The sequence below is a fragment of the Dreissena polymorpha genome, chromosome 9, assembly GCF_020536995.1.
Source record: "Dreissena polymorpha isolate Duluth1 chromosome 9, UMN_Dpol_1.0, whole genome shotgun sequence".
NCBI lineage: Eukaryota > Metazoa > Mollusca > Bivalvia > Myida > Dreissenidae > Dreissena > Dreissena polymorpha.
This window is the reverse complement of record NC_068363.1, coordinates 53198840-53218154: the sequence shown is the minus strand read 5'-3', so window position 1 is coordinate 53218154 and position 19315 is coordinate 53198840. Positions and strand designations below refer to the sequence as shown.

At 36.0% G+C, this 19315-nt stretch overlaps 1 protein-coding gene across 1 annotated transcript; it reads right to left on the bottom strand.

Annotated features, from left to right (window-relative positions):
* Positions 1–17599: 17599 nt before the first annotated feature.
* On the bottom strand, positions 17600–18325 carry LOC127846041 (uncharacterized). Its single transcript, XM_052377219.1, has one exon. It carries the CDS (start codon positions 18323–18325, stop codon positions 17600–17602), a length of 726 nt encoding a protein of 241 aa, XP_052233179.1.
* Positions 18326–19315: the final 990 nt, after the last annotated feature.

Sequence of the window (19315 nt, the reverse complement as noted above, 5' to 3'; positions counted from 1 at the left end):
CAAAAGTTTGAAAATCGAAAGTAGTGTATATTTTACGAAATAACAAGGCATATAGCTTCGTTTTGTTTGCATTAAATAGTGTCAAGATTTTTTAAAATTCATAATCATGCGGGTCAGTACTTCCCACGCCCTTTCGGGTATATTTGTTAATACAGACTGCATTAAAAACAGTTTTTTTTTTACTTAAAACACGTTTTAGAGGTTTAACAACTCGCGTGATACATCTTATATAGTCTGATTTTATCAGGCATCTTGGATCAAAACTGTCAACGACCGGATTCAAATGGTGATATAAGCTGTAGATGAAGCGCAAGAGTTATACAAATCTTCTTTTTTCGAAACCACCTCGACACACAAAAATAGGGAAATGGTTTGAGACATCAAAATTTGGTTCTCATCAAAGATTTGACCAGTGATGCCAGTTAAGACAAACTAACAATGCATCATAATATTAATATCATGACCATCGGAAAAAACTGACCCTGTCTGTGATTTCTAGTGACATATAAAGCAATACAAATTGTGACACAAACGTTTTTAACAGAACGTCAAACGGTTAAGCATTGGGTTTAATATTAACGACATCTACATAAGAACATTAAAGTTTTATATTATGAAACCACTTTTTCTGGCGGCCTAATATTTGGTTATATTGTTAAGTTTGTCTGTTTCAATGTAAACATCACTCCTGTGGAGACTACACGCATGGAACATTAACTCAGGATTGTTGTACTTACATTTGTGATTACTGTTAAAGAAACCTGGATCTGAAATTCATGAAATCAATTGAGGTTTCACAAAAATGTTATGCATGGCACTGATCAAAATGTTTTCAACAAGTTAACATAGATAAATGTTGTATATTATTTCACTCCTCCCATATACAGTGAGGACACATGAACGCTTCACCCTCCTAACAACTCTCACTTGGGAACAATAAAGAAGATGCACCCAGTGTACACACTGAGAACATTGTACCCACCTCACATACATCAATGAAGTACTCAGACGAACCGCGCTGGGAGTGAATTGATTGCACACACAGCAAACATCTATGTCAGCCGCATCATCTGAAGATTCATCGATAGCATGGACAGGTGATAATATTTTTATTATTCCAAAAGGTCCAGGTTGTTCAGTATTGTTCAATTTTTGTGACTTTGTTTTCGTATTTCGGTAATCTTCATGCTCATGTATGCGCTGAACCATGACATCCTCAGTTATAGCCTTGCCACTGACCACTGAACTGAGGTACGTTCGCTTTTTTGTTGGTTGTTTCATGGATGTTTGCGTCTTGTTGCAGAAAAATTGGTAGACTTCCTTTTCTGAGGGTTGGATGTTTAGAGGACTGGTTCCTTGCTGAAGGGCCTCTGATGGCTTAAATATTGCGGAATCTATAGCATTTGGATCATACGGGTAGATGCTGGTTTTGCGAAAGGATGCATACATATTATTTGGTGACAGTGCATGTGTTGCTCAAGCTGCCGTTTGAACACAGCACTTTTACTCCACCCGGACTCAGGGACTGTACCATCAACTCCATGACCATCGCCATCATATAATTTCGACTTCATCCGTAACCATGGAAATATAAAGGATTGCGGAACACTATTTCCAATGGTATTTCCACAACCAATGACTGTCACCAGGGTTCTTGAAGCAGATTTTACTGATTGTGGGTGAGATTCGCAGCTTGCAACTTATGAAGGCGATGAATGGGTAGTCGACAAACCTTTCTCGTCAAAATTGTATTTCCATTCCGGCTTATTCTTTAGATAGTTCTTGTCAAGGATATGGCCAAGTACGGTGTAAAATATTGACACAGTTTCTGTGTTGGTGGCTTTGGCAGGTTGAAGCTCAAGCCCACGAGCCTTCAACAATTAAAGCTCGGGCCAGCGTTGCATGAACAGCCTGAACCATTTCAGCGATAGCGGTGCTCCTTTTCCCGTTTTCTGAGGAAAATTGAATACTCGGTAGCCATGTCAACAACATTTGACCGACTGTATCCATAGCCACAGCTTGCCATTAATTTAAGATGGTCTGTTAAGTGCGCCTCTTCCTCCTGAGAGAATGTAGGTGGTGGGCCAGAATGTGTTGTCTCCGGATTCTATCTCCAATTCAACCTTCGTCGCAGAGAGGCTTCTCGGATGCCATACTCTCTGGCAGTGGTCTTGTAGGAGACCCTGTCAGGAATACCTTGTTATATGTTGTGTGCATGGAAGTAGGTGAATAGCACCTATACTTCTTTTGTGGAACCTACAAATAGAAATTAGTAAATGAAAATATGTTATAAACATAGCATGCAATCACCAACATTAACAATTGCTGATTACTCTAAACCATAGCATAACCAAATAAATCAGGACTTCAAATCAAACTTAACGCGTACACCTTTTTATAGTGAAAATTAATCTATTTATACGATTTTGGGCACATGACAGTCACGTGACTTATTATTGAAAACAATAAGCTTTCGCACATCGATGCATTTCCCCCTGTCTTATTTGCAACTCAAATTTGGTGTAAAGTATTCAAAAGTTTCGCATAAAGTAAAAACACATAAAAATACATTAATAAAAACCAATACACCATATCTAACCTTTGACAAACAACACCAATAGCGATTTCTGCGTAGCGTACAATATGCTATGGTATGACGTCAACGTATGTCGCTTATGTATTAAACAGAGGCAAAACAAAATGGCGTCGAATTAAGGCAGCGTCATTTCGGGTAACTGTACGATATCATGATTGCATGATGATGATGATGATGATGATGATGATGATGATGATGATGATGATGATGATGATGATGATGATACCAAGATACCATGATTTTTTTGCATACTAATAAATGCAAATATTGCAAACTACCTTCTAAATATGTGACGTTAAGGAAAATGGGCTCATTAGTTTTGTAATTTAACGTTATCATCATTATTAAGTATGAAGTGTTCATTAACACACATTATAAAATATGATCTGTTTTAAAAGGCTAGTATAGAATTAAAAGTTGTGTGTTTGTATGGGGTGCAGTTGTCTTTTTGTATTTGAAAAATGGTGTTTGATATGTAGTTGATGATTGTAAGCGCTGGTTTTAAAAGTCTGTAAAGATGTCTTATATATGTAGAAACAAGAATTATATGTGATATATTATCGCTGATGGTGCCCGGAAAAGGTCTCATTTTGATCAAATTGAATGTATAGTTTGATATTGAATGGATTCAACTTATCATATCAGAAAGTTCTGACCTGAATATTTGTCTTGCTCTTAAATGCGCTCGTGAATGATATCATTATAAAGATTTCAAGAAGTTAAACAATCACATATTTCACTTTCCATTCTAATTCAATAGCATAATAACCCATACAATTAGTTTCCGTTTACAATGGGGATATATGCAGCATTAGTCATAGGTAAAGGAAAAGGTTATGCGTATCGTTAAGCGATTGTTCGTTATTGTTTCGGTACAGAATAGATAATGCTAGGTTAGCGTTGAATAGAGAGAAGTTTATGTTGCGCGGCTTAGAACACCGGAAGATTTTTTTCAACGTGACATTTAACATAAATAATAACCTTAACAATATTTTTATTAATTCTTAAACGCTTAAAATATATATCTAACGATTGTAACCGTGCGTAGTGATATATAATTTAGTTGTTCTGGTACGCGCAAAAATCACACACAAAAATGTAAAAGGAGAAAAAATATCACCATATGCCTCAATTCAATTATACGCAGCACGCACATTGTAACACATTACACCCGCGAAAAGAAGATTTTACTTTAATATGATTCATTTTATTTTCGAAAGAAAATGATCAAAATCCAATATGGCGGTGATTGCTCCTGACAAAATGATGTCGAGGTCAACGTACATGTACATGTAGATTTACCCACAGAGTCGTTCTACACATAAATTATCAAAAAACTATACTCGCCTGATTTTTTTCATGGACGCTGCAGATTTTAATGGCGTCTAAATCTAACCTTCACATCCTGTTTGTGACTCAAACACAAGATAATCCGTAATAGTTCTATTAAACTTTGAAACACTTGTTGCAAACGGGTAATTCTTACTGAAAATACTTTCTTTGATAAAATAACAAAGACAAAGTTTATTCATCAAAGAAAATACCCTTACGTTTACTTACATCCAACAGCAAAACAAATCGAATACTGAACAAAAATACACACCCATCAGTATGTTTTGTACACACAATTTAACGTCAAAATAGGCACACACATTCTGAAAATCAATAACACGAATAAGCTAGATCTACATGTAGTTCTCAATCCGTCGTCTCACCGGTTCCATTCGAGGTAAGTAGCCCATAGAATATGCACTTTTTCATAATAACATCCAAGATACATAGACACGAAAAAAACGCGTCTTCAATGTTTTATTCCCAGACACTCGCATACTAGTAGCTTGTGCACCAAAAGATGACATCAAATATTTTTGTAAATGACGCAAAAACTATGTCATTTTATGACGCGTCAATCAGCTGATTCACTATACGGATGGCGAAAAATTATCTACCTTGACTAGATCTAAATCATTTAGTGGTAGAATAAAAAGTAGTCCGTGCACGCGACATGTTTATTCAACAAGGTGGGATAGAGGCTAGTCTATTCAATGGGGTGTTATACCGTCAATGTCGCGGTGAAGATTGGATACAACTATGTAGGCGTAGGTGTTACCCTTAAGACGACTGTGTGTATTTAATGCACAAAACAACCCAGCACAAATCGCATATTCAATATTTAAATCGGTAACAACCATCTACGATGCTTTAGGGACTGTATTACACTCGATGTTGTGGGGGCAGGTAATGTTTGACTCATTATTGTTGTACAATTTTATTTTTCTCACTGTTTGCCAAGGAATTTTCTCATTTTTTCGAATATAAAATTGTCGTATTTGTTTTTGGTGACTTCAAATTATGTTGTTGCAGTACTGACATTTTTGCTCCGCACTGAGTTGTCTTGATGATTTATGTTCCATTGATTCGAGAGGATTACGATTTGATGATTTGATAAAAGAGTATGTTTAGTTTGTCGGTCTTATCTGATTGAAATAAACACACACACAAATATCGTCAGTCTAAAAGCAGGTTTGCTGAAATCCTCAACGGCTTTGCAATGCTTCGCTTGTGAAAGCAATCAAAGTTAAAAACAAGAGGATGCCAAATTTATACTACGGTTTTACTCTATGAGACTGATTTACTATTGTGTGTTGTATTGTTACTTTGTTGATAAAAAGCACATTTTTTGCTATTGGAAACACAGGTTGAAAAAAAAAATGTTTAAAATCGATGTTACCTTAGAATGTCCATGGTAATTTCTATAATACCATTTCTCTGGAACATGTTTGCAGATTCCAATACGCATTCATTTTTAGAATTTACTGAGCAAACCGCATTGCATTGTATTGCTGTGCATTGCTTATTTCAAAAGTATTAGCTTAAACTGTTTTTATATTTATAATATATTATACTTTGTGTTCCATTTAAGGTTCACTGGTCGTTCAAACAACTCAGTCATCGCCATTCCTTGGAAATCTTTGTTATACAACTTCTGTACACATCTGAACAAGGCTGCAAAAGGAACTTGCTCAAAAGCAATTGTATTTGCCCAAACAAACAACTTCCTGAATGCATCCTGGGCAACACAGTGTAGGACATCAAATGTATATCCACTGATTGCTGACAATCTAATTTCAGTGTTTTCAACATTAAGTTCAATTTTGTTTTCGAGTTTGACTATTTTCAAATAAGCAACGTTTAAATATAGTCTTATCATGGTAAGAAATGTTTGCATGCTGTACTAATACTTATTCCACAGTTTCATTATTTTTAATAAAATTTACATTTTAGTATCGGCCGAAGAGAAAGAAATCTCTGGTTCGGATTGGTAAGGTACTAAGGTTGCTTTGAGGAAAGCACAAAGAACAAAATGTTGAACGCTTCATTCATTGGTATTGTTTTAAAGACATGTTTATATGCTATTACTAAAATTGTCTTACTTACAGTGTACAAATAGACATTATATTTTGAATAATTATAAGTGAATTATCGTTTAAATTATTTATGAAAACTTACTCTAGTTTTAAATGTCTTTAAATAATGTGATTGATTAAATTTATTTGCAAAATACGATCATGCCTTAAATCCTGTCACATTTGTTGCCATATGAACTGTAAATTGGCGCTACTTTGATACTATGCATCAATGGCTTTCTTGAAAAGTGAAATCGAAAGCCTTTTTTCACAATACTGACAGCAGTTTCGCATGTTGCATTTACTTCCTTGCAAATCGAACAGAGGAATTTTGCGAAAGTTAAAAGATACATTACGGAGTTAAACGACTTATTATCTTCAATGTGGAAATAGGTATGAGCTACGATATAACTGGCGGTTTCGTTTAATGATAACAACACGCAATCTCTTCCTAAGACTCTTCCTAAGACAACGATATGAATCAGGCAGGAGTGTGCGTGTGTTTGGAACCACATATAGTTAACTGCATGTAGTAGTTAGAATTGCATGTATATGTACACGTTTTAAAACACATATCAATCATGTTGAAAATATATATATTTGTGTTGGATAATATACCTGATGTGCGTTACGTCTGCATTTAATACTAAAAATGATTGCCCGGCGGTCGAATATACGGACAAATTTCCAAACGTAATTCCAAACGGAACCTTGTGTGTTAAAATAAATGTAAAAAAAACTTACACATATCAGCGGCCCGTTTCACTGGAATCGGATGAAATGACGTTCATAGCATGCCATTTAATAAAGCATCGTATACCGATAAAACATTAAACTTTAAGACTAGGTCATTTCGCTTTCTAATCCGATGAAAGAACTTGCGCATTGTTGGGGCTATAGACTTCTTAGAGCCGTTTCTTCTAGGCATCAACGACTCAGTTCGTATTTTGGACTTTGCGAGCTGCACACGTTTTAGAAACTCGGATTTGTTCAAATACATAATAGACGCGAACATAGCGCCATCCTAAGAAGAGTTATACTTGAGTGGCCGGCTGAGAAAGCGTAATAGTTTTAACTTAACTGAATCAGTCTTCAAGTTTGTTGGAAACCGACCGCTTAAGATATTGTATTTCGGACAATCATATCGCGAATGCATACATAAGTGCACTCTTTCACAACTGCCATAATTTGGTTAAAATCAGTCTAGATAGTGCAAGTGTGAGTGAATTTTCATTTGACTACATTCCTGGAAGAATTTGTCCGAATCTCAAGACATTCAACATAGATGGAACATAATTAGCAACAAGAATGGGATTTTGTGACGAAACGTCAAGTTGTATTCATCAGAACGTTTCGTGTCCGCCGATTGATATATTTCTTGCGCCAATATCTTTAATAGTTTATTTTTCAATGAGACGTTTCTGTGCACACTGGTTTGCACATACTCTTGAAGACTGTCATCTTAATAGTAGTACAAGCTTAGAGTCGACTCTGAAGTAAGTGTATTTGGATGATGCATACATTTCCAGGATTGACCTGGATGTATCCGTAAATGGTAACGCATATTTTACGGTTATACGGTTTACGGTTAAACCGATTATAGCTGCTTTGCTTGAAATGGTCACATATAGAGTATATTAATCAAAAATTTGTAGGAATCTTTCTTGACTTTCGTGAGCTGTATCTATCGGGCAACTATCTATGGAAAATGGTAAAATCAAACGAATCACTGTTTGAGCACCTTTTGAAACGAAACACAAATCTTGAGATAATTTATTTATCAAGTAATAACATTGAATCTTTCCCTCGTAAATTCTTCAAACACAAAATTAACATTAAACAAATTTCATTTTATGGAAATAGGATCCAACGGATCACTTTTGACATGAAAAGTATGGACCACTTAGAGTTGCTGGACTTATCTCACAACAGCATCACCAATGTAAATAAAAGTCACGTGATACTATCAAACTGCGGGGAATTACGTGTTCAAAAAAGTACATCGTACGCACAAAATGGCGGAAAAAGCTCTCGCTTAATGAGGAAAATCAAGGTATTCTCATATTTTATAATATCAAAATAAATGATAACTATGCGCAGAGTACCCACTTAGTCGCCTTATGTACTCTGGTCATTTTCGTTTTTTTAAGATTTCTGTAGTTTTCTCAAACATTCAGGAACAATAAACAATGAAAATTGAACATCGTCTGAACATACTTTATTTTGACGTGTTTGCTATTCAATACGGCAAACAACGTAATAAATACAACATTTTTTGCTTGATAACATGCTTCGAATATTTCGTACAAGTTTTTGCATGTTGTTTATGCTTTTTTAGATATGTGGCGAGGAATTTGGAAAATAGTACATCGTCTGAACATTTTTTTGTTTGAGAACATCGTCTGAACGGTTTTGAGTACATCATCTGAACTGCTTCTGTTTTTACTTTTAATGCGATGTTTACCATAATAAAATTGTAATAACATCTGTGATCAGCCAATAACATTTTTTTATGACGCTAGTATTCTTTTAATTTTACTACACAATTTAATAGACAAAGAAATCATTCATTCCCATCTGTGAATGTGTGTTTATTCAATGTGTTAAAAATGTATTTGCTGTTATATTGTCAACTGTATGCTATTAAATCTTTAAATTTCAGAACTGAGATCAGATTGTACTACACAAGGTCCAAGAAGACTTTACCATATATGCCAACTGCAAATCGAATCCGGTAATGTTCTCTCTACATATCGATGAGCAAATAAATTAAGCCATCAATATGAAGTATACAAATTACACTGGATTGCTTTTGATTATTTTATATTGATAAATAAACAACAGAAACGGAATGAAACAAGCTTCAGTAAGGGCAATATTATAACTGCACTACCATGACCATGAATATTTGTGCTACGGTACAGCTTTGGACACGTCACCAGTCACGAATATCTGTGCAAGACTGTTCTCCATGGCACCTTAGAGGGAGGTCGACGCCGAGGCCGTCAGAAGAAAAGCTGGCTGGATGATGTAAGAGTGGACATCCCTTTCCATGGATGAATTACTCTAAGCAGCACACAACAGACTTGACTGGAGGAGGATTTCTGTATTGTTGTTCCTCATTTCCCCCCAACAGCCGAACCGGTCAAGGGATTGATGAGAAAACTATCACCGTGATGTGACTTAAGACTTGAGAATCTTGAGAATGACTGTGATAAAGAGTTTATTTAAACTAACAGTCATATATTTGAATTTGCCAATCTATGTACTGTATGTGTGCAAATCTTTACCTCTCTGACTATGACATAACCAATATAAAGTATTGGAAATTTAGTTTAGTACAAATAAAAATTACATTTGTTTCATAAAACATATAACGTTAAGTTTCTTATTTTTAGCTAAACTGAGCAAAAGGTGCTAATGGTGTGCTTTTAGGATCACCATTTGTCCTTAATGCGTCGTCAACAGTTTTCCTTGTTAACACTCTAAAGGCAACATTTATTGCTTGATTGTCATGAAACTTGATTAGAAAAGTTGTCCCAATGATATCTTTGTCGTGTTCGAAACTTTGTCACACCACGTAAAATCCTAGGTTCCTTGGTCAAAAAGAAAAAGATTGTTAACACTAAAATTCACATTTCTAGTTCAATCTTCTTGAAACTTGGTCAAAACGTATGTCTTAATGATATATCAGCTTTCTTTGAAAATGGTTTAGGTTCGTTGAAAAAGATGGCCGCCAGGGAGCATATTTTGTCACATGGCTATAGCAAAACCTTTTTAACACTCTAGAAGTCACATTTAAAATTCAATCTTCATGAAACTTGGTACGAACATTTGTTGTTATGATACTTCGGCTGAATTCGAAAATTGTTACGGTCCGTTGAAAAAACATGGCCACTATGGAGCGGAGCAGTTAACCGCGTATGGCTATAGCAAAACCTTGTTAACACTATCGTTTATAAAAAAAACTTGCTGCACTGATGTTGTCCATTGGAACTTGTATCTGACAATGTAGAAAATACCCTAAGCTACGGAATCCGGATAGGGCCAAGTTGAGTGTCGCGTGTCGACCTTCGAGGTCGACACACGACATTCAAGCGACATTCTCTCGACGCTCAATACGACGCGCGACAATCATGCGACAATCAATTTTTGAGTGTCGCATATCGCGCTGGGTTTAAGAAAAAAAAATCGCAGAAAATCTTGACATTCGACTGATTTGTCGCGCTTCGTATTTAGCGACGAGAGAATGTCGCTTGAATGTCGCGAGAATGTCGTGTGTCGACCTTCGAGCGCGACACTCGAAATTCTCTCGACGCACGATACGACGCGCGAAATTCAATATGATATATCGCGAGAATGTCGCCTGTCGACCGAAAAAGAAACGCGATATTCTGTCGACGCACGACATTCTCTCGACGCTCAATACGATATATCGAGCCAAAATCGCGCAAGTGTCGCTTGTCGACCTAAAAACCCCTAGGTCGACACACGACATTCTCTCGACGCTCAATACGACTCGCGATAATCATGCGACAATCAATATTTGAGTGTCGCATATCGCGCTGGGTTTTAGAAAAAAACATTCGCAGAAAATCTTGAATGTCGACTGATCTGTCGCGCGTCGTATTGAGCGTCGAGAGAATGTCGCTTGAATGTCGCGAGAATGTCGTGTGTCGACCTTCGAGCGCGACACTCGACATTCTCTCGACATTATCTCGACGCACGACAAATCAGTCGACAGTCAATATGATATATCGCGAGAATGTCGCCTGTCGACCTAAAAATCACGCGACATTCTCTCGACGCACGACATTTTCTCGACGCTTAATACGATATATCGAGCCAATATCGCGCAAGTGTCGCTTGTCGACCTAAAAACCCCTAGGTCGACACACGACATTCTCTCGACGCTCAATACGACTCGCGACAATCATGCGTCAATCAATATATGAGTGTCGCATATCGCGCTAAGTTTTAGAAAAACAAATCGCAGAAAATCTTGACTGTCGACTGATTTGTCGCGCGTCGTATTGAGCGTCGAGAGAATGTCGCTTGAATATCGCGAGAATTTCGTGTGTCGACCTTCGAGCGCGACGCTCGACATTCTCTCGACATTCTCTCGACGCACGACAAATCAGTCAACAGTCAATATGATATATCGCGAGAATGTCGCCTGTCGACCTAAACATCACGCGACATTCTCTCGACGCACGACATTCTCTCGACGCTCAATACGATATATCGAGCCAATATCGCGCAAGTGTCGTATGTCGACCTGTGTGGGAGTAATTTTTTCATCTGCAAGCAAGGTGATATAGTCACTTTTTCAGCTTAAGTAAAAATAGCGGCATCTAGTAGAAGCAATAACAGCAGCAGTAGCAGCAACAGTAGCAGCATCAGTAGCAGCAGCAGCAGTAGCAGCCGCAGCAGTAGCAGCAACAGCAGTAGCAGCAACAGCAGTAGCAGCAGCAGCGACAGTAGTAGACGTAGCAGGAGTAGCAGGAGTAACATCAGTAGCAGCAGTAGAAGGAGTAGCAGCAGTAGCAGTAGTAGCAGAAGTAGTAGTAGTAGTAGTAGTAGTAGTAGTAGTAGTAGAAGTAGTAATAGTAGTAGTAGTAGTAGTAGCGGTAATGGTAGTGAGACTGGTAGTAGTGGTAGTGGTAGTGGGACTGGTGGTTGTGGTAGTAGAAGTTGTAGTAGTAGCCGAATCAGGAGAAGTAATAGTAGCAGTGTAGTAGCAGTACCAGCACCACCAGCAGTAGCGGTAGTAGTAGTTGTTGTATTAGTATTAGTATTAGTATATAGCAGTAGTAGTAGTAGTAGTAGTAGTTGTAGTAGTAGTAGTAGTGATAGTAGTAGCGGTAGTGGTAGTGAGACTGGTAGTAGTGGTAGTGGTAGTGAGACTGGTAGTAGTGGTAGTTGGACTGGTAGCAGTGGTAGTATTTTTTGTAATAGTAGTAATAGTAGAAGTAATAATAGCAGCAGCAGTAGCAGCAGTAGCAGCAGTAACAGCTGCAATAGCAGCAGTAGGATCAGTGGCAGCAGTAGCAGCATCAGTTGTAACAGTAGCAGCAGTAGCAGCCGTAGAAGCAGTAGCAGCAGTAGGATCAGTCAGTAGAAGTAGCAGCAGTGGCTGCAGTAGCATAAGTGGCAGCAGTAGCAGTAGTAGCAGTGGTAGCAGAAGCTGCGGCAGAAATATGAGTAATAGCAGTAGTAGGAGCAGAAGCAGGAATAGCAGCAATAGCAAAAGTAGCAGTAGTAGCAGTAGAAGCAGCAGAAGTAGTAGTAGTAGCAGTAGCAGTAGTAGTAGTAGGAGTAGTAGTAGTAGAAGTAGTAGTAGTAGTAGTAGTAGTAGTAGTAGTAGTAGTAGTAGTAGTAATAGTAGTAGTAGTAGTAGTAGTAGTAGTAGTAGAAGTAGTAGTAGTAGTAATAGTAGTAGTAGTTGTAGTAGTAGTAGTAGTAGTAGTTATAGTAGTAGTAGTAGTAGTAGTAGTAGTAGAAGTAGTAGTAGTAGTAGTAGTAGTAGTAGTAGTAGTAGTAGTAGTAGTAGTAGTAGTGGTAGTAGTAGTAGTAGTAGTAGTAGTAGTAGTAGTAGTAGTAGTAGTAGTAGTAGTAGTAGTAGTAGTAGTAGTAGGAGTAGTAGTAGTAGTAGTAGTAATAGTAGTAGGAGTAATAGTAGTAGTAGTAGCAGTAGTAGTAGTAGTAGTAGTAGTGTTGTTAGTAGCGGTAGTGGTAGTGAGACTGGTTATAGTGGTAGTAGTAGTGGGAATGGTAATAGTAGTAGTAGTATTTGTAGTAGTAGAAATAGTATTAGTATTAGTAGCAGTAGCATTGCTGTAGTTGTTGTAGTAGTAGTAGCTGCAGCAGTAATAATAGCACTACTAGAGTAGTAGTCAAAATTCAGTCATTGGTGCGTGATTGTTGCGAGTATGGTCGTTTGGGTTCTCGCTATTTTTCACCCACGTGTTAGTGTTCAAGTCACATTAAGATGTTTACTCGGCTGAAATTCCATGCAATAAACACATGTTTTCTTCTGGTTCTAAGCTCAGGATGGAAGCCCATATTTTTGTTATATTTTTATTTTTTATATGCTATTATCTATAATAGAGACAAGGAGTTTAACTTCGTTTGCCTTTAAACTTTACCATCTTTACTGTAAACTAGGGTCGACTTCGATCGCTCACTTTAGTCTGGAAACGGAAGTTGTAATACGCATGCTTGGTAGGGTAAGTGATGGAATGCGCTTTAGTTTGGATGAGTTATTAAAGAATACAGCATACTAACTATTTTGAGTATACTCTCACAAAACAAGAACATCATACAGTACCAAATTACATGGGAATACCAGAAAATATCGACGATTTTCGTGCACACTATCGAGTAACAAGACATTTATTTGATATATTGCTTGAAATGACAGTGCTGTTTAGTTAAGCTTGGAACTTCATGTACATTTCCTGAATAATTTTACTTCAAGATCAATTAATTTTCCTGCGCCTGCTATCAAATAAATCATGTTTTTCTGAGAGATTTCTGAGTGTTTCTTTAAAAAAAATCATGTAAGAAGACTTAATTAATCATTTAATAAATACTTGAGGCTCGCTCTGTAAAAAGATGTTTTAATGCATGTACATTGTGTTGTCCCAGATTAGGCAGTGTAGTCCGCACAGGCTTATCAGGTGCGATACTTTCTGCCATAACTGGATTTTCGCTCATAGAAAAATACGACAAAAGCGGAAAGTGTCTCCCTGATTAGTGTGGACTGAACATGCAATCTAATAACACAATTTAGGCGCATGCATTAATTAGATTATAGCCGTCTAAATGCTCTTAACTTTTGATTCATGACACAGTTACATGTAATAATTTATGATTTGTCCATTTTACATGATGCATATTTTATTGTACTGGGTTGAACGATACTTTTATTTTAATAATGTGTCCACTCAACATTCTTGCAGTTATGTTTTGCTATGTTATATAATTATATAATAATAAATAAAATAACAGACAGACAGACAGACAGACAGACAGACAGACTTATACAACAGTACATCGTCTTTAACTCAAATATACAAATTATTTTCTGTCACGTGAATACGAGTAACAACATAACATTATGTAACATTAAAATCAATTACAAAATACAAATACAAATAAACACAATATATGTCAAGGACACGTAATTTCTATCGAGGGGTGAAGAAATATATCAAACAATATTATTTAGTAATGTATTTCTTATGACTAAAGCTTCTTTGATATATTTACATACTTTTGAAATTACTAATCTATCACTGGAAACTAATAACTCGTGGAATGTATACACAGATGGGTTAATATAAAATTTACGACTAATATATCTTTTTCTTAAGTCTATATAACAGTGGCATATACATATAAAATGGTATTCGTCTTCTAAATCAACGGAATAACAACACAAACAATAACGCTCATTTCGTGGAATGTTGTTCTGAGCATATCTGCCAGTTTGGATTCTCAGTGGATGTGCAGAGACTCTCAATCTTACAAAAAATAAACGCAGACGTCTAGGGAGTAAGTCTAAATATTTTTCGTATTCCAATGAGGATTTATACATTTTATACATATATAATACAGAACTGTTATTCATTTTACCATACCATTCTTGTTTAAAATTGTCAACAAGTCTGCATTTGAACTATCTAACAAAAGTATTTACTTGCACAACTTTTGGATTTTCAAATACATAACCAAATTCATAATTATTTAACTTCTTCTTAACATCTGTGACCCAATTTTTGAAAGCTTTATTGCAGTCGTTTAAAGCTTGTTTGTAAACAATTTGCATAATAATATTTTCATTGTTAAGAATTTTAAGCTAAAACTTTATAATTCTAGCATACCTGTTTACAAACAATGGGTATCTACCTAATTCTCCATAAACAGCAGCATTACATGTATTTATTTTAACTTGGAGCAATCGTTTGCAAAATTTTAAATGTATGCGTTCAATGTCATCTGACTTTGTGAAACCCCACACTTCTGAACCATAATTTAATATAGAACCCACAAAGGAGTCAAACAACTGACAGAGTATTTTTGGTTTTAAATCAAAGTCATGACATTTTATCAATAATGTATTCAATGCTTTTAGGGCTTTACCAACCAAATGTTCTTGGTTTAATTTAAAACTTCCAGTATAATTCAACACCGTGCCTAAATAGTTAAAGTTATCAACAACTTCAATATCATTGCCATTGTATGACCATTTTTCATTTTCTTTTCATCCTCCTCTTTTCCGAAATACCATTATTTAAGGTTTTGAAGTGTTAACATTTAGCCCCCAAGCATTGCAGTATACAAAAACAAATATCTAAATATGATTGGACTTCAGCAGGTGACTTGCCTAAAATGGCCATGTCGTCGGCAAATACTAATAAAATCAAAACAATGTCGTCTATACTCAAACCAGAGTTAATGTTATCTTGAAGGTAAAGTTCAAGATCTTCAACAAATAAAGAAAACAAAAATCGGCGACATTAGTCCAACCGCATAACTAAAATAATCTGAATAAGATGAACATGATTTAACACGTGACTTACCATTCGCATACATATCCTTCATTATTCTAAGCATTTTACCTTGTATACCAGACTTAAACATTTTCAACCATAATGCATTGCGGTATATACTATCAAATCATTTTAACAAATCGACGTATATAACATACAGACGTTTATTTTCATTTAAATAATGTTGTACAATTGACATCAATATATAAATAGCATCGATAGTTGAATAACCTTTTCAAAATCCGAACTGCGCATCCGAAATAATAGTGTTTTCATTGCAAAAAGTTTCAATACGCTTGTTTAAAATCGTGGTAAATAATTTTGAGAAGCAACTTACTGAAGTAATCCCTCTATAATTATTAACATCATTAGCAGCACCTTTTTTATGTAAAGGGATTATAACCCCTTCTGTCCATTTATCGGGAAAGAAGCCCGATACAAATATACCGTTAAAAACATCGCACAAATGTGCAGACAAAATGTCACTACATTCAAGAAATATTCATTTAACATGCAATCACTACCCGATGACTTATTTTGCTTTAAACGTTGAATCGCATTGCGAATTTCCTCAACAGATAAAGGTTCGTCAAGTTCTGGAAATACAGAATTTTCTAAATTAAAATCATTATTTAAACAAAAATCTTCTGCTTCATTATTACAAATATCAGACATATTGCTATATTTTCAAAACAAGATGTAAATTCTTCTAAAGATATTTTATTGTTTACAGTCTTATTTTTTTATTTGAAAAATCGCCAAAAGTCTCTTGGTTTATGTTTTCTTAAATTTTCAATCTCAATCATTTTTTGCCTATAACAGCAGGTTTTTCCTTGCAGATTAAGTCCTTATAATACTTTTTACGTTTACATAAATGTTCTCTGTTTATATCTGTTTTACTAGAATTAAAAATACGTAAAGCGTCATGGTAAAATTTTTGTGCTTCATTGCACTCGTGATCAAACCATTCTGCATTCTTCATACAGCTATTTACATGAAAACTAGGATCTGTTTTATGAACACATGTTTTAGAACATAACGGGTCAGCAACACTGCAAATAGTTTCAGTAAATCTATTTAACACTTCATTAATAGACGTTCTACTTGAATAATCAATATGCTGTACAATAGTATTAAAAACAGGTAGCATACAAATAATACCTGAACGAAATTGCCCACGTAACGCATCGTTCCACTAATATTTAACATCGGTGTAAGACTGATACTCAGATGATGCGTTATTACATAACAATGAAAACTGTAACGGGGCGTAATCGCTAAATACGTTAAAATCGTGAACATTAAAATCGGATATGTTTGAAAAGCTGTATTCGTTTGCTAATAAATAGTCAATGACAGAAGAACCGTTATTTGAATAAAAAGTTTGTTTACAGCTATTGCCAACTCTACCATTAACAATACGTAGACATGTGGATTTACATAGATCTAGTAATCTTACTCCATGATTATTTAGTGAACAATCTACTGAGGCCCTAACATCATTATCAGTATTAATTTTATCATGTACAATATAATCACATTTATTTCCAACTCTACTATTGAGATCACCAGTAACAAACACTTTGCCAAATTCAGAAAAATAAGTAATATCATTTTCTAAAATTTCAAATAAATCTACATTAAATGTGTTATAGACTGGAGAATCAATTCCCCAAATATAAGTTCCACAGATATAAAAATCTTCTGAGATATTAAAAAATGTGTGATCTAGTTTAACCCAGGTAATTGTATCATAATGATTTTTAACAATAGCAATTCCATCAAGTAATTCTTCTTTAATATATACAACAATGCCGCCACTATTTCTGCGAGATTTTTAATGTTGGAATTTTCTAAAGAAATTAAAAGACAGGTACCCACTCAAATCGATATCACTACACTTATTCGATCAAGATTCGTACAAAAAACATATATCATAGGAACACAAAATATTAACAAAAGAATGATTACTTTTTTTTACAATTGGACAGCCCATTTACGTTCCACGAGAGAATTGAGATTTCTCCACCGTCGTGCCCCTAATCACCCACTGGTCGCCCGTCGACGTAAAGGGTGTCGTATGAAATCATGGATCGCTTCCCGTTGGATCTGGCCTCTTTCATCTTTGGAAGCAGCTTCCGACGTTTGGCAACCACTTCCGATGGAAATTGTTCAAACACATTGTAGTTGGTACCAGTGAACTGTTTCCACTCGCTACGCACCGACTCCTTGTCTTTGAAAAATGCAAACTTTGCAATTATAGAGCGAGCTTTACCACGCGTATGTTCCCCCGGCGATCTGTGGACCCTCTCGAACTTGATAGAGGCCACCGTTTCCCGTGCGATTTTGAGCGCATCTGTGAGATGTTTTCTAAGAATTGATTCTGTGGTATCAGGTGACTCACTCTCAACTTCCGGCACACCAGTAAAAATTAGATTGTTCCGCATACTTTGCGATTTCATATAAGTAAGATCCTTCCGAAGGCTGTCCCGCTCCCGTTCGAGGTCGTCAATCCTACTTGAGACATGTGCCGAAGCTATGTCCGCCCCCTCAGCTGAGTATTGTAGTTTTGACACGCGCTCATCAACCCTTTTGACGCTGTCTTCAAGGGCCAACCACAGGGTTTTCATGTCCTTTTCCAACACTGCCGTACGTTGGTCCATCTTGTCAAGGCATTGCAATTTATTTTCTACTGAAGTAAGCCGCCCACTTATAACTCCTAATGCACTCATGACGTCCTGTAGCGATGGTTGTGCTCCCGCCATGATGCTGCTCTGTGATGTATTGCAGGATTCGCCGCTGTTTAGAAAAACGCTAATATTGTTCACATCACTATTTTCGTCACCATAAAACACAGAGTTTGTTAGCCCAAGTAAATCACTAACTGAGAACGAAGTGTCCGAAATCTGGATCTCACTGGACGGGCCTCTTTGTTTTGGTATTTTTGTATTGTTCGGATTTAAACTATCATTACCACTACTATTCCGATCTTTTCTTTTATTATTTTTATGACGACCCATCAGGATTGACAACGAAGAATATAAATTCACATAGTTTCCAAATATTTCAAACACTCAAACTTAGTAGCAACTAGCTTCTCTTTTCTTCATGTGATTTGTTTATATATTTCAAACCAGAAGAACAACAAAATCCATAACATTATGAACGCAAAACATGATACCCTATATTCACGGAACAAAACTATGTTTGACAAAATTCAGAATCAAGGTTCCCAATTTTCAAAATTTTTCCAGATCAAATTATTTCCAAGTTCCATCAATTATTTATCTATGAATTAACAACACTTGTATCATCTATATGTAAGGCTATTACAATAAATGGTTGTTAACAGACTGATAAACAATTGAAAAAGTTACATAATCTACAGATTATAGAGCATTGTGCTTTGATTTCATTGTTCAGGGAATAAGAACCAATATCATAATTATGATGTGCAGCTCGCACTCAACATTGCCATAGGCAGATAATACCTAAAAGAGATAACAATTCCAGTTCATGTTATTGACTCTTGATGAAAAATCTGGAAAATGCATAGCAAGCAATGTTTATGCAGTTATTTGCTACTGCTGCTACTGCTGCTGCTACTACTACTACTACTACTGCTACTACTACTACTACTACTGCTGCTACTACTGCTACTACTGCTACTGCAGCTATTCCAGCTACTGCTGCTACTACTGCTACTACTGCTACTGCTGTTACTGCTGCTACTGCTGGTACTGCTGCGACTGCTG